Source organism: Natrix helvetica (genome assembly GCF_964273705.1).
Source record: "Natrix helvetica genome assembly, chromosome: 11".
NCBI classification, from domain to species: Eukaryota; Metazoa; Chordata; class Lepidosauria; order Squamata; family Natricidae; genus Natrix; species Natrix helvetica.
The window spans coordinates 1,474,313-1,502,098 of record NC_138562.1 but is presented as its reverse complement, the minus strand read 5'-3'; the positions used below and the strand labels follow the sequence as shown (position 1 = coordinate 1,502,098).

At 43.5% G+C, this 27,786-nt stretch overlaps 1 protein-coding gene across 1 annotated transcript in view; it reads right to left on the bottom strand.

Moving 5' to 3' along the window:
* LOC309397898 (vascular endothelial growth factor receptor kdr-like) overlaps positions 1 to 27,786 on the bottom strand; it is a 182,905-nt gene that overhangs the window by 109,172 nt on the left and 45,947 nt on the right. The window contains exons 2-4 of the mRNA XM_081964323.1: positions 25,177 to 25,273; positions 20,346 to 20,566; positions 4,064 to 4,191 (exon numbers count right to left, since the gene is read on the bottom strand). Of these exons, the coding sequence (XP_081820449.1) occupies positions 4,064 to 4,191; positions 20,346 to 20,566; positions 25,177 to 25,273 (446 nt within the window). The remainder of the gene's footprint in view (positions 1 to 4,063; positions 4,192 to 20,345; positions 20,567 to 25,176; positions 25,274 to 27,786) is intronic.

Genomic DNA, 27,786 nt, shown 5'->3' with positions numbered 1-27,786 from the left:
TAGAAGTCGGGGCCTTGAAGCTGCAGGAGATCAATCAGGCAAGGAGAAAGGGATATTAAGAAGGGAGCATGAAGCACCTCTTTTAAAATGTTGTGTAGTCACAAAAGTTTGTTTTTTAGTCTTACAAATCTTTTCTCTTCCGGGCCAAACAATAGTGCTATATTTCAAGGGAATGTGGTGTAGGATAAGGGCAGAACTCCTATTTCTTCCTCTTGTAGAGGGTGGGGACAAGGTGGTGGTCCCTTGCCTTTTACCCAAGTTGAAATAGAAGCCTATTTGTCTTCTAGGTATTTCTATCTATAGGTGAGAAAAGGAAACTTTAGAAGAAACAGCAGTCTGTCTTGGTTATTGGAACGTCTCTCTCTCTCCCCTCTACCAACTACCCCCCCCCTCTCATCAGCCAGCTATCTAGCTACATAGCATTTAACTATCTATCACTAATATTTGTCTGTCTTTCTCCCCTAAAAATTCTTCTTTTGCAATAAAAATATTTCTACTGCTTTTAGATGGTAATTTCATTTATGTACTGAATTGTAAAATGCAAAGAAGGGAAAGTTTAATTGGACTCATCTCCATTTTAGGATGGAGATTATTCCTAATTTGCAGTCAAAAAGAACATTCAGTGGATCATACTAAAAAAGATTAGTTGGCTGGGGTTGGCAGCATTAAACCAGAACACATTTTTGAAAATGAAAAAATATATATCCATGATCGAAGCTCCACCCCTTTCTGTATGCAGCCTATGTAAAAATTGGGGAGGGGCTTTGACATTGTGAGCCTCCTTGATTTTTCTGACTGTCTCCACATGGATAATGCTGCACCAATACATCCCTTGTCTACATTAATAGCATTATTGGCAAAGTGTCATGGCAGTTTAGGGTAAACATAGGTGATTCCCAGCAGTTTTAATTTCCTTTCTGAGGTTTTCTCAAGCCCCACCGGGAGGGATAGCCCACGTATTCTACGTTCATTTTACATAGATGTTATGTATATATTGTGTGTATATTCAAATGCCTGAATTTCAAGCCCGGCTCTAGAACTAATCAGAATCAGCAGACACAAAGAATGAGCTTCTTTCTAGCATCAGCAACCCATCCAATTTCCCACAAATATCTAAGGAGGATAGAGTGCAGTCATTTTAAAGTATAATGGAAACATCAGGATTGTAATTTACAAGGGGCAAACTCTGTTGTTTCAGAAATTATGAAAGAGAATGGTGCTGAATATTACAACTCTGCATTTGAGGACACCCTGATGATTAGATTTAAAATATATATGTGCAGAAATATTGCACATAGATATGATACATATAGATCTTGGCCCCCATATTCCACATATTAAATGAAGTTGCTTGTACAATATTCAAAAGTTGTTATGAAAGGAGAAGAGGAGCCACAGCTGATTTTACCCCAACCTTCAAAAGACCCTGGTGCTATTTTTCCTCCCTCTCTTTCCTGCTGTTTTATCTCTGAGCAGTTATTAAATTTGGAGGAGGATGTTCTAAATTTGTCAAATCGTTGGGCTCCTTCCTTCCCTCCCCCACTTCAGTTTCCTGTGAGTAAAGGAAGCCGCCAACCCGGCTCCACACGTAATATTTCCAGACAAGGCCAAAATAACAAGCCAGCTTTCCTTAAATGGGAACAGAAAGATGGGCGCCCAAGGTAAACACACCTCTACAGAAAGCCTCACCCGCTCTTCTGGAGATGTCTCTCACGGAGGAGACACCTTCCTTTTGGGGTCTGAATGTCAGCTACCCCTTCTGTCTCTTTCAAAGGAGAAGGAACGAAGTCTTTTGGCCAGATGCCCCAGCAGCCTAAAATGGAAATATCTGCCCATCCTTCTGAAGGTCTAGGACGAAGCCCCAGGTCAAGACTGAGCAACACATGGAAAAGGTTTGACTCAGCTCCAGAGACGGGAAAGATCAGAAACCAGGCATCTGAACTGCTTGCCCCTTCCTCAAGGAGATATGATCAGCCGCTTTTAGAAAGGCTGCTATTAATTCTCCATATATTTCGACAAAAGTCAACAGAGATGTTAAATCAACACTTACAGGAAGCCGAAGCTCTTGCTACGCCAGCCAAGAAGGAGAGAGAGGAAAAACGTCAAGAATGGGTTCAATTTCAAAATTATGAAAATGTGTGTGTGTGTGTGTGTGTGTGTTTTGGACTGAGTACTTTATGAAGGGAAATTGTTCTCTTCATAAGAAAGTACTGTTTCTTACAACTAAAACAGTTTCTCATTCTTGGCAATTTTTATTACTTTGGCAGGTACCAAATGTAATGAATAAGATGCCTCTACTTTTATCCGTCAAAGACTACCAGCTCCCATGGCCTATTTAGTTCTACTAGACTACAGCATCAAATACCACAACTCCAAAATCCCACAATAAATACCAACAATCAAACACTGAGATGAAATGACCATTATTACTCTGTATTCAAGACTTTGAGATTGGCTGAAGATCTAAGAAGCCCAGGTGACTTCTGGGGAAAACAATTGCCCCACGAGAAGAGTATGAAGCAACTTAATACACATAAGTGTATTCTTTGAAGTACAGTGGTATCCCACTTATTTCTTTACTCCAGAGAAAGAGTGGCTGTAAGTTAAATCTACCTGACAGAAAACTCAGCTATGGTAGGACAAACTTTATGGGTTCTTCCTAAAGCTATTTCACTGCTGGAGGCAAAGAAAGTGCTAGTGATTTTTGTTATGTATCTATATCTGCATCGCTTTGAAACTTCCCAGGCTGCCTGTGTATCTGATCTGAGAAAGGTTTCATGAGGTTTCCAGTGATGGAGCAAGGAAGCAAACGGTTCCATTGATGAATGGTTCTCACTATCAGGAATTCCCCCCCCCCCCTTAGTTCCAGGCTGTATCTTCCTCTGATGAGCTTTCACTCACTGCTTCTTGTCTCAGATGCTTTGAAGGACAAATCAACTCCCACTTCTTTATGACTGCCACTCAAGGACTGGAAGACTGCTAATCCTTCCCTTCAATAGGCTACACATACCTCGCTCCCTTAACTGTTCATTGTATAAGACGTGATAAGAAGTCCAGCTTCCTCTTATCATCTCTGTCACTCTTCTCTGCATGCTTCCTAAAACATTCTCAGCATCTTTTGTGCATTGTGTTGATCAGAACTGGATGAAATATTCCAAGTGTGGCCTCGCTGTATCACTTCCTGCGGTATCACTTCCTGTGTTCATACAGTCTGGGACCGCTTTGGCCTTTTGGGGCAGTTGCCGCACATGGCTGGCTCATACTTAAGTGGCATTCCACCAAGACACGTACAGTCCACCCATTTCATAGGCGTTACTTAATTACTTTATAACAAAGAACTGAAATAGTATTATTCTTCACTCTCAAGAACGTCAGCCCAATTCTACCCTTCTTTAAAAGAAAATGTGAAAGCAGGTTCTATTAAGTGAGAAGCAACAGGAAAAAAGAGAGGAAAAAAATCCATGTGGCATAATATTAAAGCTCCCTCTTCTTAGGGCTGGTGCCCTGCATTAACTTGCCATCAAACAGTTCTGCTTCTCCTCCTGTCTTTCAGGAAGCCCAGCTCACGGAACAGCCATATGCTACCTGCTGCTTTTCAAGAGCAGCCAGAAAATTAACCAAAGCCATCTTGAAATCCCAATTTGGAGAAATTTAGGATTTTGCTTCAAACAGGATTCTGGTTGAAAATAATGGATCCTTTCTGAGATGGATCCTTTCTGGAATAAATTTCAGCAAATGTTCTTCCAGAGTAAAAGTCCAGAATAAAAAACAAATAGGAATTGCACTTATCTCAGAAACTCTTCAATAGATGCCCAAATATATAATCTTCCTTTTGCCATCATGCTTAAAATGCCTGAAGGCATGGACACTTTAAAGAGAATAGGTTTCTTTTCCAAAATTGTCTGAACCAGAGTTTAAATTTGCTAGTTTGAAAATCTATGGCTAAAAGTGGCCCATTACTGAGCAAATTAATCCTCATTTGTCTATTTATCAATAATTACCCTTGAAAGCTAAGCCATTTGATGAAGGTTATAAGAAGATTCAGAAATAAACTAATGCTCACCAGCAGCAGCTCCGGTTTGATCTCTGGTGAGGTGACACGACATGGCACATTGATCACGTCTGTGTTGTTGTGCACATGGATGAGGTCTGGATGTTTTGGGTGGGGTTGCACAAAAGGCTCTGACTGATCTGCAGAGACACAAATATGGAACATCAAAAGTGTGCAGAGAAGCAAGCCTATTGGGTTGCTTGATAGAAATTACCTGCCATTCATCCTTAATTTTTACACCAAAAGTAGAGTAGATTGATAGATTGTGATTCTGACTTAGATCAACTGTTGAAGCTTAGTTAATCCTTTGGGGAAGAAAACATTGACAAAGCCAGACTCACTCTTTCTCAACTCAAATAGGACACCTTTCCCAGCTGAAATAGCATCTGAAACTGTGGAGATATCTTATGCTAGGAAATTGATCAATGCAACCAACTGAGCTTACAACTCAGATCTTCAAGGAATGTTACTTTCCTTGCTTATTTCCAATTTCTCTTGGAGAAGAGGACACAATGACCCTATCTTTGCAAGCATCTGGAACTTTTTCTCAATGCCCAAGAAAAAAATAGCAGTGATGGAATCAGAAAATCAGCACAAGAAGAAGACTTGTTTTTCACATAGGAGTTATTGCAAAGACACAATCATGCTTTCAGCATCTACATTGCTGGACAGTTCCCTGATACAACTCTACAGATAGTTTTGTCTGTTAGAGCAGAAACTACATTGAGGGGTTCTTGATGTTCTCTGAGCTTTGGTTGTTTTCTTGCAGATATTTCATTACCCAAACTAGGTAACGTCATCAGATGATATTACCTAGTTTGTCTGAAAGGAAGCAACCAAACTCAGAGAGCAGCAAGGACCCCACATTTCCACCTTGAGCTACAAACGGAATAGAATACTTTATTTGGCCAAGGGTGATTAGACACAAAAGGAATTTGTGTCTGATGCAGAAGCTCTCAATGTACATGTAAAGTAACAGAGTATAATAATGATACTAATAAGAGGGGGTAGTAGAGAAGATGAGAAGGATTATAGCAATACAGTCCTACTAAATGAGTAAATAACCTCAGGAATAAGTTCTGTGGGAATTAAGTGTTCAGCAAAGTGATGGGGGGGATACTGTCCCTTGTCTAGTTGTTTTGGCATGCAACGCCTACAGTGATGTCTCAAGGGGAGGAGTTGAAAGAGTTTATGTCCAGGATGTGAGGGTTCTGTAGATATTTTCACAGCCCTCTTTTTGACTCCTGCAGTGTGCAGGTCCTCCATGGAAGGCAGGCTGGTTGCAATTGTTTTTTCTGCAGTCCTAACTCTCCATTGAAGTCTGTACCCGTCCTGATTGGTTGCTGTATCAAACCAGACAGTTATAGAGGTACAAATGACAGACATTTCTCCTATGCAGAATTGTATCAGCAGCTCCTTGTGCAATCTGAGCTTCATGAGTTGGCAGAACATTTTTTGTTGTGCCTTTTTAATGATGGCTCTAATGTTAAGCACCCATTTCAACTCCTGGGAGATTATAGAACCCAGAAACCTGAAGGATTCTATTGTTGATACTGTGCTATATATAGTATAATATAGTAAGAGGTGGTAGAACAAGAGGGCTCTTCCTAAATATTCTCCTTAATTAGAAACTACATTCCATCCCAGCTTCCCTCAACTTGTGCCATCCAGATATGTGGGCATCAATTCTCATCAGCCACAGCCAATGCAGTCAAACTGGAGAAATACATGTTGTTGTTGTTTTGGTCACAAAGAATTGCATTACTCATGAGTGAGGAGTGAGAATTACTGTGGGTGGACTCACAAGGACACCTCATTATTACAACCTGGGTGATCTTTCTTCCCCCTTGTTTTTAAAACTGGGTTAGCCTATTTAATTTAATCTCCTTGAAATGGGGAATGCCAGCAATTTTTGGCAACTGCACTAATGAAATTCATGATGCAGTCAAAAAGGTTTGCAGAGCTAAATAAATAAATAAAAGGCAGTTCGTGCCTGGATTGTACTATTTTTCAGTTTGGCTTTCTGCCTAGCAAGATAATCCATTATTATGGATTGGAAAAGATTTTTGATGAATTTGATTTTTGTCAATTATTTTAGGCCAGTGTTTCTCAATTCAGCCATTTTAAGATGAGTGGATTCCAGCTCCCAGAATTCGCCAGCCAGTTATTCTGGGGAATGCTTGACATCCACACATGCTGGCTAGAGGATTCTGGGAGCTGAAGTCTACCCCATGCTGGAGGGGAGATTCTTTGAGAGTCCACTCATGTTTAAATGCTTAAGGCATTTGGTTTGGCCTTCCCATACGAGGCACCTTATAAGTAGCATGCAGCGATAATGATTTTGCTATAGGTTGTACTTTTAAAGTTAGTCCTTGAAGATGGAAGAAGACAGTTAGCAAAGAAATCCACTGGGGAAATCATTGAGCATCACAAAAATTCCCCTTCTCACCACTTGAGGGCGCACTTAAGGTGACTTCACAACATCCAACTCCTGTTCTTCTCTTGCTAATGGAACTCTACAAGTGGCCTGCTCACTTTTACCTTCAGGCCGGGGGAAATGGGGTGAGGGAAGAGAAAGCAGGAGACCCTAAGGCAGCTGTTACTGAAAAATGGTGAAGCCTTTTCATTGAATTCACGGGTGTATATAATGATCTGGAAAGAGAAAAGGGGAAGGGAAAAGGGAAGAGAGGAGGTGATGGAGGAGAAACACTATGGAGACCTGCGTGAAAGAAAGCTGAAAGTTGAATAAACAATGCCGTTTTCACCATTGCCTTCCTTCCTGATGTTGTGATGCACGTGGAATAATTTGCTTTCCTTTGTGGGCACCCTGGAGAGTTTTCAGAGAAATAAGGTCTCACATTGTTTTTGTGCCCTCAACCTTTAGAGAGATTAACAGGAAGGGCTCCACATTGTTGCAAGGTTGAAGGCTCAGGCTGGTTTTTACAGATGCAGCCAGTTCTTTAAATTAACCAAGTCTTAAGTCATTGTTTTGAGCTGGAGGTAGAACAGGGCAGGATATCTGAGTGGAAGGAGGAGGAGAGATAAGGAGAGGCTGCTTAATGGTTTCCTGGCCTTTTCAGCTCTGAAGGACCCGCCTGATGCTGATTTCTCCCAGTAACGGAGGTGGGTGATGAATGGTCTACATTTATCAGGATGCTACATAAACCAAAACGTAGAAAAGCAAATAATCTGGTTGATTGTGTTTCTTCAGAATAACTCTCTAATACCCCTTCCCCCCCCACCTGGGAAGTTTATCAACTCCTTTATGAGTCACAAAACTGAAATCTCTTGCTTCTGAATCTAGAGTTTGGTTTAGTTAGCTACTCAAACTGCTGAACTGCAATCTTTTGAAAATATTGTGATGGATTCCAAACAAAGTAGAATGCAGAACACAGAATAAGAGATTTGGAAGGGACCTTGGAGATCTTCTAGTCCAGCCGCCTGGTTAGGCAGGAAACCCTACACCACCCCAGAGAAATGGTTGTCCAATCCCTTCTTAAAATCTTCCAGTGTCGGAGCATTCACAACTTCTGGAGGCAAGTTGTTCCATTGATTAATTGTTCCACTGTCAGGAAATTTCTCCTTAATACTAAGTTGGATTGCTCCTTGATTAGTTTCCATCCATTATTTCTTCTCTTGCCTTCTGGTGCTTTGGAGAATAGTTTGACTCCCTCTTCTTTGTAGCAACCCCCTAGACATTGGAAGACTGCTATCATGTCTTCCCTAGTTCTTCTTTTCACTAGACTAGGCATGCCCAATTCCTGCAACCGTTCTTCTTATGTTTCATCATCTTTGTCAGTTTCCTCTGCATTCTTTCCAAAGTCTCAACATCTTATTTTTATATTGTGGTGACCAAAACTGGATGCAGAATTCCAGGTGTGGTCTTACTAAGGCATTATAAAGCAGTAGTATCCCTTCTGGTGATCCTGATTCTATCGCTCTGTTTATGCAACCAAGGATTGCATTGGCTTTTTTGGCAGCTGCAGCACATTCCTGGCCCATATTTAAGTACTACTGGCTCATACGTAAATATGAGTATATATATTTAACCTTTCTAACCTTCTAGCTCTGTCTTTGTGAGAACTACCTTATAAAGTGCTCTGGAAGATCATATTAGCTGTTTTCTATCCTCAACTGGCAGGTCAGTTTAGCCATGCTTCTGATTGGTCACATAATCCAAACCACCAGAAGTCCCAAGCCTCCTGCATTTGGACTGCAAAACTCCAGGTGATCACTAGATGGCAGCCAATCAAGTTTCCTGTATCTCTTTACCGCCACTGTGATTTTTGTAATTCAGACAACAGATCTCTCACTTTGGAACCATTATCGTCTATATAATTATAATTATGGGGATTAGGCTCTGCCATCTTGGCCAAAGTCTGGAACCAAATCGTGCTTTTTGGAAATCCCAGTGGGGGCCATTTCAGATTCAGTGTGATGCACCACTCCCAGTAGGTAAGATGGTGGCGTCCATGGCAACTAGCGGTTTCATTCGGATGAAGAAATGGGTGCTGTTGCATCTGTTGGGTGATGCTTGCAGAGGATTCACATACAAAAGGGATGGCGTTTGCATCATGACATCATAATGCTTGTCACATTTATTTGCCTCCTCTGTTCCCCTCTCTTGTCTCTGCCAAGTTTAAGTGAAGGTGCCATGCAGGGGGCTTGCAGGGGATGCGCAAAAAGCCAAGACACCCAATGCACAAAACAGGCAGAGATGCATCCTTGCCACTGTGACCACCCTCTCCTCTTAGAATAATAGTGCTGGAAGGGACTAGAGGTCTTCTAGTCCAACCCCTGGACCAAGGCAGGAGACGTTATACATCTTGGTATATCTTCTTTAACCAGACTCTCTGGCAGGGATGGACACCTACGGCCGTTCTTTGACCCATGGACTTCAACTCCCAGAATTCCTGAGCCAGCCATGTTCAGGAATTCTGGGAGTTGAAGTCCATAGGTCATAAAGGATCCATCACTGCCCACCCCTGCTCTATGGACACCCCATATGAGACCCAAATGCATCCTAAGGGCCAAGGTGGCACAGTGGTTAGAGTGCAGTACTGCAGGCTACTTCAGCTGACGGCTAGCTGCAGTTCAGCAGTTCAAATCTCACCAGGCTCAAGGTTGACTCAGCCTTCCGTCCTTCCATGGTGGGTCAAATGAGGACCCAGATTCTTGGGGGCAAAATGCTGACTCTGAAAACCGCTTAAAGAGGGCTGTAAAGCACTATGAAGTGGTATATAAGTCTAAGGCTATGGCTATGGCTAAGGAATGGTAAAACGCAATAAAGCCTCTGGAGAGCAAATGGAGAAAAACAACATTGGCTTCTGGTCTATTTCTTTGCCCTGAAGCTGGAGAAGAAGCAATCTTGCTTCACAATCTTTGATGAGTCATAAGTACCATTGTCCAGCTGCCCCCTTGCATCGAAGCAGGAGGCCAGGCTGATTCATGCTCACTTCCTACCCATTACTTTGTGATTCATTGACCCATTTGCTTCTGTCACTTTCCTCTGAAAGAGCCAAGGGAGCTCCTTCCTGCAGGGCTCCCTTTTCTGAGACACCTCTCAACATTTCCCACCTGAGATGAAATGGCAACTGGGGAGAATGACTGATGAATGAAATTTGCAGGACCTAAAAAAATAAAGGAAATAACACCGATATTGCTGTTTCATGTGGCATTGACTCGTGAGACTCAGTTAATGCATCATGCTTAACCATGATTTGAGGATTAAGCCACAAAGGTTGGGCTGCAAATTCAGCCAAAGAATCAAATTGATAGGCTAGGATGGAGAGAGGATGAGGAGGGCGATTTGATTTCCTAAGGCTGTCCAGCTCCCCTAAGACTTATAATATGTGCAAAAAAACACAGCTCAAAACCACAGAACAGCCTGGAGTAAAACAGCTCCCCAACGTGCAAGAAAGATTTATGTGGTCTGCTCAGCAACAACCAAATAAATCCCATTGTGGTTTAGTGGAATTCACACATCCAGCCTATGCAGCATACACAGATCCCAGTGGAAAGCTTAATTAGTTCAACTTCCCATGTTTGAAATTTCCCCATATCACCACATTATAAAACGATGTTGAGACTTTGGAAAGAGTGCAGAGAAGAGCAACGAAGATGATTAGGGAACTGGAGGCTGAAACATATAAAGAACAGTTTAGGGGAATTGGGTATGTCTAGTTTAATAATAAAAAAGGACCAGCATCCTTCTTGGCATGATAGCATCTTCCAATATTTGAGTGGCTGCCAGAAAGAGGAGGGGAGGAGGTCAACCTAGTCTCCAAAGCACCTGAAGGTGGGACAAGAGACCATGGAGGGAAACAAGTCAAGGAGAGAAGCAACCTAGAACTAAGGAGAAATTTCCTAAAACGAGAGCAGTCAACCAATGGAACAGAAGTTGCCCTCAGAAGCTGTGGGTGCTCTAACATTGGAGGCCTTTAAAAAGAGATTGGAGAACCATTTGCTTGAAATTATATAGGGTCACCTGCCTGAGCTAGGGGTTGGACTAGAAGATCTCCAAGGTCCCTTCCAACTTTCTTATTCTGTGATATCTGGACAGGTAGCATCAGATACTTTTTGTTGAACTCTTGAGTGTGGGTGGGGGGCAAAGAAGGTCAGGATAGCAGCAGCGATCTCTTATTTGAACCTCCATCCGCTTGGACAGTTGTGAGACTTGCAAAAAAGAGTGGGGCTTTGAGGATGCTTCTACGGCCACCATTTTGGCTTTTTAAAATCCCCCCAGCACTTTTGTCTTGCAAATCCCCCCCCCCCCCCCCCCGCAATCAATGGAAATTCTGCAGAGTGGAATTTTATCATGTTTCTGTTTCTCTCTTCCCTTGCAGCAGCTTTTATCTGCCTTCCTAAAGGAATTCAAGTTGATCTGGCATTCCTGTTTCAGGTCTGGCTTCATTGGAGGAGTTTGCTTATTTATGGGCCTCACACAGGTGGGGTGGGAAACGAAACACTTTCCCACGAGAGTCCCAGGCTATTCTTCCCGGCGGCAGCCTGCGAGAACAATAACAAACCGTATCTCACCCCCCCTTTTCCTTTTTAGCCTGAGGCTGAAGTCCCCCCATGCGCAGGCTTCAGAAGGAAGCCACATTGCTGCCACAATGCCCTGCTCGGCTTTTGTTTCAGTGGAGTTTTCTTGATCCACCCAGGGGGGAATACGGAATCAGGAGTCGGCCCACAACAGGGACTTTTATCTTCCGTGTCCCAACTCATAAATAGCGTGGCAATTTTTCTTTGAAAAGCTGCATATTTTTTTAGCCTGCTCATTTGCAAACCCACAAGGGATGATGGCAAGGCCTCTACATAATTAAGTTAATTTGGAGTAAGTTTAAAATTAAATCAATCTCAGGTTTTGTTGTGAACCTGTCCACCTTTTTGGGTCACTGGAATCCAGTAAGTTTTGGTGGCTTCTTCTGAAAGCAATTTGGGGCTGAAGGCAACAAAAGTCACCCAAAGGAAGGAAATCTGTCTGCATGGACACAGAACCGACAGGACAGGGTTTTGCATCACCTGTCACTTCGGATTTGAGTGAACTCTCTTTTGCAAATGGTGCAGGGAAATGGAACGTGTTTGCATAACACACCACAAGCATCTGCAGGACAGCAAGAAGGAGAGTGACTCCACCCGTGACCTGATGCCATTGTGCAACTCACACAAAATATGTCGTTTGAGCAATGACACGGTGCCTTCAGAAGTTGTGGGTGCTCCAACACTGGAAGCTTTTAAGAAGAAACTGGACAACCATTTGTCTAAAATGGCACAAGGTCTCCTGCTCGAGTAGAGGATTGGACTAGAAGAACTCCAAGGTCCATTCCAACTCTGCTATTCTGACACAACACAGAAACCTCAGCCTCCCTATTCTGAATTCTCTTTCTTTCTTTCTTTCTTTCTTTCTTTCTTTCTTTCTTTCTTTCTTTCTAACTTTCTTTCTTTATTTCTTTCTAACTTTCTTTCTCTTTCTTTCTTTCTTTCTTTCTTTCTTTCAACTTTCTTTCTCTTTCTTTCTTTCTTTCTTTCTTCTTTCTTTCTTTCTTTCTTTCTAACTTTCTTTATTTCTTTCTAACTTTCTTTCTCTTTCTTTCTTTCTTTCTTTCTTTCTTCTTTCTTTCTAACTTTCTTTCTCTTTCTTTCTTTCTTTCTTTCTTCTTTCTTTCTAACTTTCTTTCTCTTTCTTTCTTTCTTTCTTTCTTCTTTCTTTCTAACTTTCTTTCTCTTTCTTCTTTCTTTCTTTCTTTCTTTCTTTCTTTCTTCTTCTTTCTTTCTTTCTTTCTTTCTTTCTTTCTTTCTTTCTTTCTTTCTTTCTTTCTTTCTAACTTTCTTTCTTTGCCTTTGGGCTACAGGTTGATTTTATTTCTCCAACTTTGCTCTACCAAAGGATGACAAGGATGGCCACACACACACACACACACACACACACACACACACACTCTCTTCTGCTCCTTCAGCCCTTTCAGGTGAGCCAACCTTCTTGACCCGTGCTGGGTTTTAAAGTAAAGACCTCCACCCTGCCTGCCTTCCTGCAAACTCCCCTTGACCTGTTAAGGCAGACAATCTGTCTGCAAAGGCTACAGAAAAGAAGCCCATCTCCAGCTCCTTGAACTTTCCTGACAGTTGATAAGCCACTGACATTCCACAGTGTCTGCCCATCCCTGCCTGGGCTGTGCTGGGGGAGGGGGGAATTGCTGTAGCGTTCTTTCCATGAAAGAGCTGCGTGTGGCTTGAAGGAGGCTAGAAGGGGGAAGGAAGCCACTTGCCTTCAGAGCTCTAATATCACACCCTGCCTTGGGAATCTCCAAGCTAAGGGTGCTGAGTGGCCTGTCTCCAGGTTGCGGTGTCTCCAGTAGACTTCTTGATCTGTTGCTGTGCAGGATTTGCTATTTGGGAAATGACCAGCAAGATCATCAGGTGGAAAATATTTCAACAAGGGAATTCATCAGGGCTTCAGATTCAAAAGTTAGCATTGACTAGCGGAGTAAAATCCAACTCGAAGACCTCCAAGGTCCCTTCCAGCTCTATTCCATTCATATTCAAGCTGCCCCGCCCTTTCTGGGGTTTGCATGGCTGTCCTTTGCAGATGATCCTGGTTGGGTGTTGAACTTTTCAAACTCAACTAAATTCAGGCAGAAATGCTAAGAGAGATGAGCAGGCAGAAATGCCAAACTCCTGATACTCAAACCAAGGAGGAGAAAGCTTATTAGACAATTGATCTATTGACAAATACATTAAATGCTGCTAAATTCTGTTCAAATGTAGTTGCCACTAGGGAGCACTGCATCTGAATTCCTCCTCCTCCCCCTCCCCCCCCCTCCTCCTCCTCCTCCTCCATTTGATTCATGAACTTCACTTGGTTTCTGTTAGATCGGGCAATGGATAGGCAGACACAGGCTAACAATGCAACAGCTCTTTATTAACGATAACAAGTATGAACAATCCAGCAAAGTCTGGGTCTGAGAGCAGCCCTTTTATAGGGAGCTGTCAGACCTCTCAACCAATAGAATCAAACCTCTGTTCCCGTGGTGGAAACCATAGCGGCTATTGTAGATATCTAACACCCCTCCCCTCTTAGATGGAACAATCCTACTGGTGATGTAGTCACGCAGGTAGGCAGGCTTTTGTGTAGCTCTGCCTGACCTGCGCAGTTCAGTAGGAGGGGTTTCCTTGGACAGCTCGGACGGACCTGTTTGCTCCGCTGCTCCGCTTGGTGGAAGCTCCTGGAATCTTCCACAGGCCGCGGCTGGAGCTTCTAGAGCCGGTTCGCTCAGAGCTCGCTGCGGGCCTGCAACACCACCAGATAAGTATTCCGGAAACCTTGGTCTTGAGCTGACAGTGGAAGGAGTGAGTGTTTGCTCCGTTTGGGTAGGGCTTTGGCTAACTCGTGCAGGAGTTACCTCTGGTGGTCTAAGTGTGGAGTGGGAGAGGCGGACCCGGAGTTGGTCAATGTGCCTTCTCCAGTTTCTCCCGTCCTCGAGCTCTAGAATGTAAGAGCGAGGACCGGTGATGCCTATCACTGTGGAAGGAATCCACAGAGTTCCCCTGGCATAGTTGTGGGTGTATACTAGGCTAAAATTCCAAATTTTGCTTGTGGAGTCTGGGGGTGATGAGGCAGAATAATTCACGTGTAGCCGGTCTAAGTGGGATCTTAGCTGGCGACCCATGAGAAGCTCAGAGGGGCTTCTCCCAGTGGTGGCACTGGGTGTGATGGTCAACCCATGTTTGCCAATCTCCCGGGCTCATACTAGAGAGGGCCTCTTTTGCAGATCTCACCATTCTCTCCGCCTGACCATTGGAGGCCGGATGGAATGGCGCGACCAAGGCATGCCGAAATCCCTGGGCTGCTAGGAAGGTCTCGAATGGCATGGCCGTGAATTGGGGCCCGTTGTCAGAGACCAAGACATCAGGCAGGCCGTGTGTGGAGAAAAGTCTCCGTAGTACCTTGATGACCGTTTCTGCCATTGTGGAGGTCATCAGGACTACTTCTAACCACTTCGAGTAGGCGTCCACAACTACTAAGAAAGTCTGGCCGTGAACTAGGCCAGCAAAGTCTATGTGCATCCTAGACCATGGTGCTTGAGGACGCTCCCCCTCCTTAGCGGGCGCCTCTGGGGGAGCTTGTCTGTACTCCTGGCACGGTGTGCAGGTAGCCACCCATTCTTCGATCTCCCTGTCCATGTTAGGCCACCACACATAACTCCTAGCCAGGGACTTCATCCTGACAATCCCAGGATGCCCTACATGTAAAGCCTCTAATACTGCAATGCACAGTTTGGGTGGAACAATGACCGGGTCCCCCCACAGTAAACAGCCATTAACAACAGACAATTCATCACACTTACAAAAATACATTTTGAACTCAGACCCCACAGGCCCCTTGGGCCACACCCTCCACACCCAGTTCATAATTTGTTTTACAGTGGAGTCTTTTGCGGAGTAGTGGGCCACATCGCTAGATGAGACAGGACCAGTCTCTAAACAGTCAATAAACAAGACTGGCATCTCGGGGGTAGGATCTGCAAGAAGTTCTGGCAACGGGCATCGACTCAATGCATAGGCATGCCCCAAAATGGAGTCAGGTCGGTGAACAAGCCGGTAGGAATAGGCAGCTAAGAAAATGGTCCATCTTGTCATTCGTGATGATAATGACACAGGAGTTGGTCTGTCCCCAGCCAGCAAATGCAAAAGTGGTTTGTGATTAGTAATTAGTTCAAAATCCCACCCATAGAAGTATTCGTGAAATCTTTTTACTCCGGCCACAGCAGCCAAAGCCCCACAGTTCAACTGGCTGTAGTTTCATTCTGAGGCGGATAGGGTCCTGGAATAAAATGCTATGCGGGCTGCAGCTCCTTTGGGCATGCAGTGGTTGAGGATGTTGCCAATGATAAAAGGTGAAGCATCACAGGTCAGCACCAACGGCAAGGTCTGGCTGTACTGGACGAGGAAAGAATCAGCCGACAGGAGTCTTTTTACCACGGCAAATGCGGCAGCTTCAGCCTTTCTCCAGGTCCACTTTGCGTTTTTTCCAGCAACGGTGGCTTTCTGTTTTAGAAAGATGCTGTAAAAGTTAAGGAGCCCGAGGAATGCCTGCAGCTTGGTTTGATTGGCTTTCAATTTTTGTGAGGTTGGGTGAATCCCAGAGCCGTCAATGAGGTACCCTAAGAATTCAATCTTAGGCACATTTATTTGACATTTTTCTTTTTTAAGATGGAGGCCCTTGTCTCTAATTCTAGCCAAAACTGCTCGTACTCATTTTAAAAGTTGCACCTCATTTGCAGCCGATACCAAGATGTCGTCGAAATAGGGGACGACTCCCGGAATCTTCTGCAAAAGCAGTTCCATGACGCTTTGGAACAGTCCAGTTGGAGAAGCACATGCAGAATGTTTTGTACAACTGTCTACCTCATACTTCTATTTCCAAGCTTAACTAGAGGAAAGATTGTGGCCAGAGAAGTATTAAAAACCAGAGATTCTCTTCTGCTGGTTCCTTCACTACCCAGAGGCTGCCATTGTGTTTTTAAAAAAGCAACGGTCCCTTTACCAGGACAAGCAAAATATTTTTAAGAATTCAAGATTGCATGCTTTTTGCTTCAAGAGCTCATTTCCTTCTATCCTCTGGCTAGATGGCCACATAAAAATGGCTGGTCGAGTGGAGTCCCTGGTATAAAAAGGAACAATTACAACACAGCTGCAATTTTGCATGCCAGGTTTGGAAGGATTGCATATGTTGTTTTGTCTTTTAATGTTATCCCCTAAATCCAAGGACAAGGTATTTATGAGCACCGAAGAAGGACTTACATAATAAGTTCAGCACAGCTTTATTCTTAGATGCCACCAGAACTAATTGGATTGGTCAATAACTGCCAGGGAATTTGGTTCCAATTCTTTGTTCTTTAGGTCTACCGTCCTCCATAACTCGGCCTTTCCTGTTTGCTGCTGTGTCTTTCCTCCTGATGATCCTTCTGACCACATTAGTGAGGTGTCCAACATAATCAGCAAACTAAAGGTGCTTTTCAAAAGGCAACTGGACTTTCTTGGCCTTTTTCCTTGAAAACATTTCTCATCCAAGAAGCTTCTTCAGTTCTGACTGAATGGTGGGGAATGAAAGGATTTATATCCTTGGCAATCATCTGGTCATTAGCACTCTGAGAGTCCTTGAGGCCACTTGGAGGATTATTTGCTCCCTCAGCGCCACCTGAACCAGAGTGCAAATGGTGTGGAACCTTCTTGGGACTGCTGAAAGGACTGTGTGGTAGACTGGAGGTGTATAATGCATGTTGCGAGCGGGCTGCTCAATTTTAACATAGATGGCCTCTTTGATCCCTCTTTCAGACCAGTGGCCCTCTTTGTCCAGAGTGTGACAAGTTCACATCAGTTCTGAGCATTGAAGTCCACAGATCTTCAAGTTGCCAAGGTTGAGAAACTGTTCCAGATGCCGGGTATGTGGGCTGACCCCAACGAAGTTGGAAGTAAAAAGGTTGAGATAGGACAAGAACATTATCAAACTCCCCTGTAGATGTTCTCAGCAACCATGGCTGAGTTTGCCCAGTCAGAGCAGGAGAAAAGGATGCAGGGTGTAAATCCTGGAGTAGACATGTAAGCATTACTAGAGCCTTAGATCCTGCAGTCAATGTCATTTCCACAGCATCTTCAATTAAAGCTACTTATCTGAGTCCAGCCCATGAAATGCCCACTACTAAGCTCTTCAATGCATGTTGGTATTCCTAAAGAGCCACGGTGGTGTAGTGGTTAAGATGCAGGATTGCAACTGATTCTGCCCACTGCCAAGAGTTTGATCCTGACCGGCTGAAGGTTGACTCAGCCTTCCATCCTTCTGGGGTTGATTAAATGAGGACCCAGATTGTTGGGGTCTGACTCTGTAAACTACTGAGGAAGGACTGGAAAGCACTGTGAAGCGGTATACAAGTCTAAGTGCTTTTGCTAGCGCTAGAGAGAGATTGTTTGTTCTTTGTAGGATATCTGATACTTCAGATTTCAACTTCCACAACCTTTGCCATTGACCAAAGGAATTTTTTTGGGGGGGGGGGGGAGATACAAACATTCAAGTGACACTTGTCTAATTGAAGCCCTGATCTCCTCTTCTTTACATGAAATGCAGATCAAAAAGACCTGGGACTTCTTTTTTTTTTGAAAAAAAGTTTTATTGGTTTTTTTAAAACATTTATAGGGAAAAGGGTAAATGGAATGGTTACAGATTTTGGCAGTAGCAAGTGTGACAGAGGCCCCCTCCCTCCAATCTCATAGGTTACATCCATATATCAAGCATTAATCCATAGTCATAAAAGATCAGCACATTGATTCTAGAAAGAAAAATTTTTTTCAGTCAGCTTATATTGTTATAATATATAATCTAGATATAATTTCATTATTACTTTCGGTTTGTTTATAACATTGTGGCTTTCTTATTCATTTTTGTGATCTGAGCTTTCTTGGTATTGCCCCTTCTCCCCCTGCTGGCAGAGCTCCGGCCCCTCCCGTGTCCTGTGTGACCATTGTGGTATCTTCTGTTTTTTCTAGGTTCGCTTTGTTTTTTTCCATAAAGGCCTGTGCCTCTATGGGTGTGTTAATTCTAATTCTTTTCTCCTCCCAGAATATCAGCATACCTTCAGGCATCAACCATCTAAACCACACCCCCTTCTGGTATAATTTATTCGCCAATTGCGAATAATTTTTCCTTTTCTCCCTAATTTTTTTGGGAATCTGTTTTAGAATGGTTATCTCCCTATCATGGTATGTGAGTGTTTGCCCCCTTTGCACACCCAGAATTTCATCTCTTGTGCTTTTCCTAAGGAATCTAATATGAACCTCCCTGGGCACATTGTGTGTTCTGGCATATACTGAGTTCACTCTATAAGCCAGATCTATCTCCCATTCCATCTGTTGTTTATCTTTATGTATGTATTCAGCTAACATATTGGTCATTATGTCCCTTATATTTTCCCCATCTGTTTCTATTACATTTTGGAATCTAAGATAGAAGGACATTCTCTCAAAATCTGTTTTCATTTGTTGGGTATCAAGTTCTTTGTTTCCCCTCTGCAAGGCCTCAACCCCCCCTCTCGCCTCCGCCACCCCACCCTCCACAACGTCCAGTCTCTGTGAGTTCTTATAGATTTGCACTTGATTTTCTTTGATTTCATCTTTCATTTCCCTTAGCTGTTTCTTAATTTCCTCTTGGCCCTGTAAAATTTGTTGGAGCATTTGTTGAAAGTCTATCTCTGTAGTCTTGGGTTGCATCAATTCTGTTATCTTTGACTGTGTGGCTGGGCTAGATGTTGCAGATGTTGGAGCAGAAGTAGCAAAACCAGGTTTTCCAGGAGGTGGTCTTTTTGGAGACATGGTTTGGAAAGCAAAGGAATCAATCACTGTAGAGACTGGGCAGCTGGAGAAGAAGAGCAGGCAGACGAGTCCAGGAGACAGAGAATCCAGACAGATGGGAATTTCTTTAGTAACTCTAGCAATAGGTGAAAGTTTTTTTTCTCCAAAGGGTTCAAGGAATCACAATCCACAAGAGATTCCTCTGGGTGGCTCGGAGACAAAGACCGGAAGCCTGAATTTTGAAGGTGGAGTCAAATTTCACAGTTCACAAAGACAACGGAAGTGTGCCATCTTGCCCTGCCAGTTTTGGGCTCAGAGGCATAGCAAACTTTTGAAAGTTCAGAAAATTCTCAGTTCACCCATAAGTTCTGGATCTAAGTCCAAGGAAAGTCACTTTTATAGGGGTGAGGCATCATTAGTTGGCTCTCCCCCTCCCTCCTTCCCCTGGGGGCGAGAGCAAAATCTTTTCAAGCCGCTTGTCCAAGGGGGGGGGAAAGTCCCCCTCCCTCTAGCTGCACCTCCAGCAAAAGTCCGAAAGAAACTTTGTTTAAAAAAAGGCTGAAAAGTCCATTAATTCAAAAGAGAGGGAATGGAGAAGGGAAGCCTCTCACCACACCGCCGCTGCTTCATTCAGAAGTGTATTCTCCGATCGGCATGGGGCGAGACGCGCGCACACGGGCGCCCTCCGATACTGCTCCCCGGTGCCTAGAACGAAGCGGAGAGGCCCCCGCCAGCCGCCGCCGACGCCAGGACCCTCCGCAAGCCGTTCCCTCGGCAGGACGCCTCTCCGGGGCGTCCTGTGCCCCCCCAGAAGCGGGGGAAGCCCACCGGGAGAGCGGGAGCAGGCAAAGGCTTGCCTGTCGCCGTAGCCGCCGGAACCGGAAGTCCAAAAAAAAAAAAAGACCTGGGACTTCTATGCAGCTGCCATATTCATTTTTTTTCACCCAGATGTCTTTGTCCTTGACTATGCTATTGATAGGAGTGATTGGAATTGGATACCTGCTTTGATCCTCAGTGTGATCTCCATAGATATCTGGGGATAATACATCATACCAACCTCCATACCCCTTCTGATTTTTTTTTATTGAACATAGAATAAGGGTTGGAAGGGACTTTGGAGGCCTTCTACAGACATGTCAGCACCACCAATGTATAAGTGATAGAAAATTTTGACTATAAAGCCAACAACAGGAGCCCTATGGAAATGGTTCTAGCCACGACATTGCCACCCAATTTGAGATCTGGATTAAGAATACAGAATAAGAGAGTTGTAAGGAACCTTGAAGGTCTTCTAGTCCAAACCCCTATACCATTCTAGACAGGGTCTGGAGGCAAGCCATTCCAATGATTGATTGTTCTCCCTATCAGGCAATTTCTCCAATTCATCTTTTCCTCTGCCTCCTTCTTAGCTTCCCTACAGAATCAGAATCAAAGAAACCATCAGCATTACCTTTCACGAAGACATATAACTTGGCTCTCAGTTCCTCAGCCAAGGGGAGGCGGTCGTAGAAGCAGCTGAAATAGCCGGTGTCATTGGCCACAGCTCGGTTAACTCCAATTGTGCTGCAGGAATGCCATGGCTTGTCTGAACACTTCTGCTTGTGAATGTGCCACCGCTTGCTCTGGGTGACCTGTTCTTCTCCCGCTTGCCATGTCAAGCCATGCGAGCCCCTGGCAAGAGAAAGCACCGTTCCGTCAGTCTCAGGGATAACATAAGATGCTGCCAGGCAACTGGGCAACACCACAGGGCTGTTTGCTACCTGGCGAAGAGCAACCTTGGCCTATGTGGAAATTATGAAGGAAACTATGCTCCAGGGTGGGAAGATCAAAGGACAATCTAAGAAAATGGGCCCTCCCTATGGAAAACAACACCAGGAAGAAGAAGTAGAAGGAACACCCCCCCTGACACATGCTATGGTATATATCGTGTCCTTCAACATGCAAGGAGGAAGACCTCATGCTGGGAAAGAAAACATGGCCCAATACTGGGCAAATGTCATTTAGTTTTAATCCTATTTATTCTACATGCTTTTTTACATGTGGCACATTTTCTATGACTTACGTTATACCTATTTTATTTGCCCAGTGTTATACTGTAACACTGTGACTTACGTTATACCTATTTTATTTGCCCAATGTTATACTGTATATCTGTAGGTGCTTCCGACACGTATAAAGGAGGACATAACATGGAAACCTAGTTTGGTGAAGACTAGGAATCAGGAAAGTTGTAGACCTCTCTTACGTGCAGAAATTGGCTGGGTGACCTTCGGCCAGTCCTCCCCTCTCTCTCAGCCCAACCTACCTCGCAGGGTTGATGTGGTGGACAAAAAGGAAGAGGTGGCATACACATAAAGAGTGCAGAAAAGAGCAACAAAGGTGAATAGGGGGCTGGAGACTAAGACATAGGAAGAACCATTGCACGAATTGGGTAAGTTTAGTCTAGTGAAAAGAAGGACTAGAGGGAATTTGATAGCAGTCTGCCACAAAGAAGAGGGGGTTAATCTATTTTCCAAAGAAGCAGGAGAAGAAACAATGGATGGAAACTGATCAAGGAGAGAAACAACCTAGTATTAAGGAGAAATGTCCTAACAGTTGGAAGAATCAACCAGTGGAATGGCTCGCCTTCAGAGACTGTGGTTACTCCATCACCAGAGGCCTTTTAGGTGAGATTGGACAGCCATTTGTCTGGAATGGGGCCTCCTGCTTGAGCCCCTGGGGGTTAGTCTAGAAACCTTCGAAGTCCAACTCTCTTGTTCTATGTTCTACATCAGGGAGAATTGTGTACGCCTCTTTGGATTGTACATAATAAAGATGGGATGTGAAATCTAATAAAAATAAAAAAGATTTCACATTAAAGGAAATCTGATTGAGCAGTGGAGTAAAGTTTGTGAAACTAGTTTGAGTTTGACCACACTTCACAGCAGGGGTGTCCAATCTTGGCAACTTTTAGACCTGTGGTCTTCAGCTCCCCATGGACTCCAACTCCCAGAATTCCCCAGGCTGGGGATTTTGGGGAGTTAAAGTCCACCGATTTTAAAGTTGCCAAGGTTGGACATCCCTGTTTTACAGCACAATGATGTATTTTCTATGTCCAGTGGAGGCTTATTGGCCACAATAGAGCATATTCTCCCAGATATGAAACTGCCTGGTACAGAGAATGGTTTCAGCCTTACCTCTCCTTTCTGGAGCCCCCAGGAACCAAACAAAGATAAGAGTTGATAAGGCAAGGAGGATGGCTATGGGCCTTTTGGGAAACATTAGGAGAAAGTAATTCAGAGCATCCTTTAGAGCATTTCTTTTGCTTTGTTTTGGCCAATATTTAAATGCTACTTACTCCCTTGGATGATTCTAGAATCTTTCCCTGGCTCACCTGTGTGTCCTCTGTTCCTGTTATTTGGTCCCTGGGAAAAACACGACTGCTTTCAAGAATGAAACACAGGTACCCTACTTGCACACCTGCACACTTTGAAGCACTTTGGGGAAATGACATCTGAACATTCCCTAGAGAATATTTTAGATCTTCCATTCCTCCTATCCTCCTCCTGTGGTCCATCATGGGACATCGGTAACAATCCTGCTAACCAGCTAGAAGCCATTTTTAGTCTCTCCTGGCTATCCTCCTCTGATTTTGTAATTCTAATCACAAGTTTTCCAATAGGGTTAGTTCTGACTATACAAGTGCAAAAAGGCATTTCATACTTTAAATTTAAGAATAGATACCATCCTTGAGAGGAAGACTTTTTCTATCTTGGTCCTGACCATGCCAAATTTTCCTCCTCCTCCTCCTCCTCCTCCTCCTCCTCCTCCTCCTCCTCCTCCTCCTCCTCCACCCCTCCCCCACTCTCTTTCCTAATCAGCAATTGGCCAAGATGGGGCTGGATGCTCCCTGCGGCTGCTCTTCCACTGAATTTTCAACACAAAGAGTTCACAAAATACTTATGACTCACATTGATTGCAGTTACATAATTGCATTACCCTCTTATCTTGTTCTTTCCTGTTGAAGAAGATCCTGTAAACCACCTATTTTGCTGCCCCTAAATCCTGCACTCTTGTCTTCTTTCAGCAAGGCTGTCACCAGGCAGCAGCTTCTGAAGCTGCTTTGGAAGACAAATTAATTTGTTCAAAGGTTCTGGGGGATTAAAGTCTTTCTTTTCTGAAATGCAAAGGGCTGCTGGGAAAGATAACCACAGCAATAACAATGCCGTTGTGTAGGGTGTGTGTGTCCGTGTGTGTGTGTGTGTGTGTGTGTCATAAAAGCCAGGATGGTGGCTATCACCATGCAAAAGGGAACGGGAGAACTTATGGCCATCTTCTTATGGTCCATTTGCCGCAGCCAACTCGCTGTGGGACAATTTGCCACAGGACAATTCAACAATTCAATTCAATTATTTTAAAAAATTAAAACATAATTTTAATTTTTGTCACTCACATTTTATTTTGTTCCTCCTTTGGCTTCCATTTTTTTAATGATCCCATTCCATCACTACTTCGATATTAGTGCAGCTCCTGCCCCACAGTGAGTTGCCCCGCAACACGTTGGCCGTGGGGAACTGTAGCCCTGCCCAGTTTGTGCATGCCTTGTCGGGTTTTAATTGCGGGACCCTGACGGCCACCCTGGCTTTTTTGACTGCCCCCACCCTGGACAGTCGAGAGAGAAGTGACCGTCCATTGTATTGCAACAAGTTGGGTTGCATGAAGTTGCTGGCACTGTTGCTAAAAAATACTGAAAGACACTGCAGGAAAAGAAGTACAGACAGTTCTTGAGTTATGGCAACAAGCGGGACTAGAATTTCCTTGCTAAGCAAGGTGGTTAATGTTAGATATCCACACAGACTGCTGTGGTTTTCACTCCAGTCCTCTGCTTAGGCGGGAACAGAGGTTCAATCTGATTGGTTGAAAAGGAGAGCTGTCAGACCTAACAGTTGCTGGATTGTACATACTTGACTGTTGAATAAAGAGCTGTTGTTGCGTTAAACCTGAGTCTGCCATCTCATTGCCCTATCCAACAGTTATTAAGTGAATCACATCTGATTTTACAACCTCTTCCCCCCCCCCCCGCAGTTGTTAAGTGGATCACGGCAACTGTTAAATGAATTATGCAGTTGCTAAGTGACTCCAGTTCCTTCATTGATTTTACTGACAAGAAGTCACCCAGGAAAATTGCAGATGGAGATCATGTGATAAATACATGACAGTTGCCAGGTCACCAAATTTTGACCCCGTGACTACGAGGATGCTGAGACGATCCTAAATATGAAGACCAGTTGTAATTCATTGTAAGTTACCTGGACTTACAATGCAGTTTTCTTGGCAGATTTTCAATAGTGGTTTGTCATTGCCTTCTTCCCAGGGCTGAGATAAGATGACTGGCCCAGGATCACCCTGCCAGCTTTGACTAAGATGGGACTAAAATCCACGGTTTCCAGTTTCTAGCATGACACCGTCACCACCACACCACGCTGGTCATCACAATGTTATACCTATCTTATCTAGTGGTGAATTTCACTTTTTTTACTATTGGTTCTGTGTGGGGGGCTTGGTGGGTGCAGCAGAGGAAGGATGTTGCAAAATCTCCATTCCCTCCCCACTCTGGGGCCAGCCAGAGGTGGCATTTGCCGGTTCTCTGAAATACTCAAACTTTCTGCTACTGGTTCTCCAGAACCTATCAGAACCTGCTGAATTTCACCCCTGATCTTATCCCAAAGTTTGTTTCAGACCTTCTTGCAAATCTTCTACCCTGCATAGACATTTTTATGGACTTTTTTTGAAGGTCGGTCTAGAACTACATTTATTTTTCCCTCTGCTCAAGTTGTTTAAGAAAACTGTGATTTTTAGGCTTATGTCTCAGATCCTAGAAGGTATTTCAGAATAAGAGAACAATAGGAGTGGGAAGGGACCTTAGAAGTTTTCTAGTCCAACCCCTGCTCAAACAGGAGATACTATTCCATTTCAGAAAAGTGGCTTCCAGTCTTTTCTTGAAAGCTTCCAGTGAAGCTTTGTTCTCACTGTCAGGAAATTTCTCCTTAATTCTAGGTTGCTTCTCTCCTTGATTAATTTCCATCCATTGTTTCTTGTCCTGCCTTTTGGTGCTTTGGAAAATAGGTTGACCTCACCTTCTTTGTGACAGTGCCCAAAATATTGGAATACTACTATCATGTCATCCCTAGTCCTTCTTTTCTCAAAACCACCATACCCATTTCCTGTAATAATTCAGGACAACTTCTCCTAGAAATCTAAATTTCCACTTAGTTTGGAATTCCAAGAATGCCAGGTATTACCTGCAAGTTACGCTGAACGAATCTCCAGCTTCCACTATAATATAGTCACGATTGATGTTCAATTCAGGTTTCATAAGCCTTTCTTGCTTCACCAGAGCTGAGCCTGATGGAGGGAGAGAGAGGAGAGAGAGAGATTAGATGAGAGCAGTTCAATTTCAACTTTTTTTACTCTTTATTTTTCATGCTAAATTACAGTAATTGCATAGTCCAATGGCTTAGCGGTTTTCTTCAAGAATTATAAAATAGAAAGTTATTCTACTTTATTGCTTGTTTATGAAAACAGAAATAACCTTTAACATTCCTTAGTCATCCCATCCTAATTTACAGTGTGTTTCTCCAAGATACACATCTGAAAGAATGAAATCAAAAGAATAAGCTATCCACACACTACCCTGTTTTAAAATAAAATAAGCTATCCACACACTACCTGTTTTAAAATGTCCACTCTTAGCATTGGAATATGAATTCTCCCTTTAGTTATGTAAATTTGTGGTGGGTGACATTCTTTTTGGTTAGTAACTATAGATACAAGTTAGGCAATCATCCCTCAGATGTAGTAAATGTCATTTCACATCTCCAGATAAAAATATTAGGTGTATAACCATTCTTTAAAAAAATCAAAATTAACAACAAAAGAAATAAAAGGGCCTATTCTTTATCAGTCATTTTTGACCCTAGCTTTCCATTTATAGAACATTCAAGAGGGCTGAGATTTAAAAACTAAGGAATTGCAGATGGGAAAACCTCACAATTAAATATGCAGAGACAAATGTCATTGACAGGGTACAGTAATGAACGGTAAACTGTTCTCATCCGTGGCTTTCGGGTGGAGAATTGTCCTGCCAAATACATCTGCAAACTAGCATGAATTACTTCCTATTTATTTATGTGTTCAACTTCTACCCCATTGTTTCCTTCAGAAATTCATGCTGACATATGTAACGCTACCTTCTCCTATAATGTCACAAGGAACCTTGTGCAGAAGGCATGGAGGGAGGGTGGGAGGGGGAGAGAGGGGGGAAAGGGAGGGGGAAAGAGAATTTGTTAATGTCCTAATTCATGTTTTGCTAACTGTTACATTCTCCTCCAAACTCATTTCTGTGGTTCTCTACATTTATAAAACCATAATGAACGGTTAGGCATTATGTGAAAATGCAGCCACATTAGTTTATTCAGTGAGTCACAGTTGTCAGCTACAAGGCATCAGAATGATACTGTGAATTGAACAGAGAAGTATCTTTACTGCGACTCCCCCGTTCACAAGAATCTCACCAGACTAACCACACGTTCTTGAGAACTCTGGGGATTAGAGGGTGTCAGGTCGTCTGCGAACCCCATATCTCAATAAAGATGACCACATTGGAAGCAATACAGATGTTGAAACAGAACTAGTGGGTTAAGGAGACAGGTGTAAATCATCTCAAACACTTTGCAATGCATTCCCAACCTTGCGCACCATGTTCTGATTTGCATCAGTTGCCAATAATGTCATGAAGTCCTGACAAGTGTGAAATATTGACTGGCTGAATGCCTATCAGGAAGCCCCAAAGAAAGTGCAAATTTAGGCTGGCATTAAACTGCTGTCCAAATATATGATCTGGACAGGTTTTTTTTTAATGAACATGTGAAAGTGAAATGAATTCAAAAATAGAGTAAAGCTCCTATGTCCTATATCAGTTGAGATACCAGTGGTACAAATCCATATTTACTTTGCAATAAAAATAGTCATTCAGAAGAAAAAGTAGTAGGGGAATAGCGTAGGTTGTATTCTGGAGGAATCTTGTCTATGGTTTCCACCAAGGACCCCGCAGTCCTCCTCCTCCTCCTCACAAGCCCTCCTCCTTTCTAACACTGATAATGTTCCCTAGTTGGGTCATGAAAATGTCTGCAAGAAAAGATGAGAGTGCACGAAAGACTCCACAGTTTAACCTGGCCTGCAAATATTCTCTCCCTTGGTGCCTCCTAAACAGGCATTGCGGGTAAGTAAAAGAGTGGATGGTTGCCCACACTGGCCTCTGCCAGGGATCAATGTAATGTCTAGGTTTGTGCCCAGCCATTCCAATGCCTCTGAACCCTCCTCCCAGCTGGATCCCCTTCTAGGTGCAAGCCAGCAGACTTTCTCCCCCTTATCTGAGATCCTCAATTTATTTCCAACTAAACTTATTTACATTCGGTCTATAAAAACATATAATGTTTCATGCACGGCTGGAATGGCAATGCCTCCCCTTGTGTGGCTTGTCCTTCTCCATTTAGGCTTGCTCTGCAGAGTCACCAGCGATGGGGATGGGAGCTCTGCTTTCCAAACATTTGCTTTTGCTGGAATTATTACACGGCAGCGCCTGGCCGTCCCTCACGGCCCCCTCTTTGCGGCCCTAACAAACCTAACGGCCCTATTTAAAAGAGGCCAGGAAGGATCAGAAATATGCTGTGTTTCCCCCGATGGCTTTGAAAGGGCCATTATGGGGACTGTAAAAATCATTTTACATCTTCTATCTCAGCCAAGATAATTATGACCAGTAATAAAGACTCATAATTCTGTGGGAATGCAGGAAAACACCCCAGCAGGCCTTCGATGTGTCCCTGCACACACATGCCTTTGCCATGTGATCA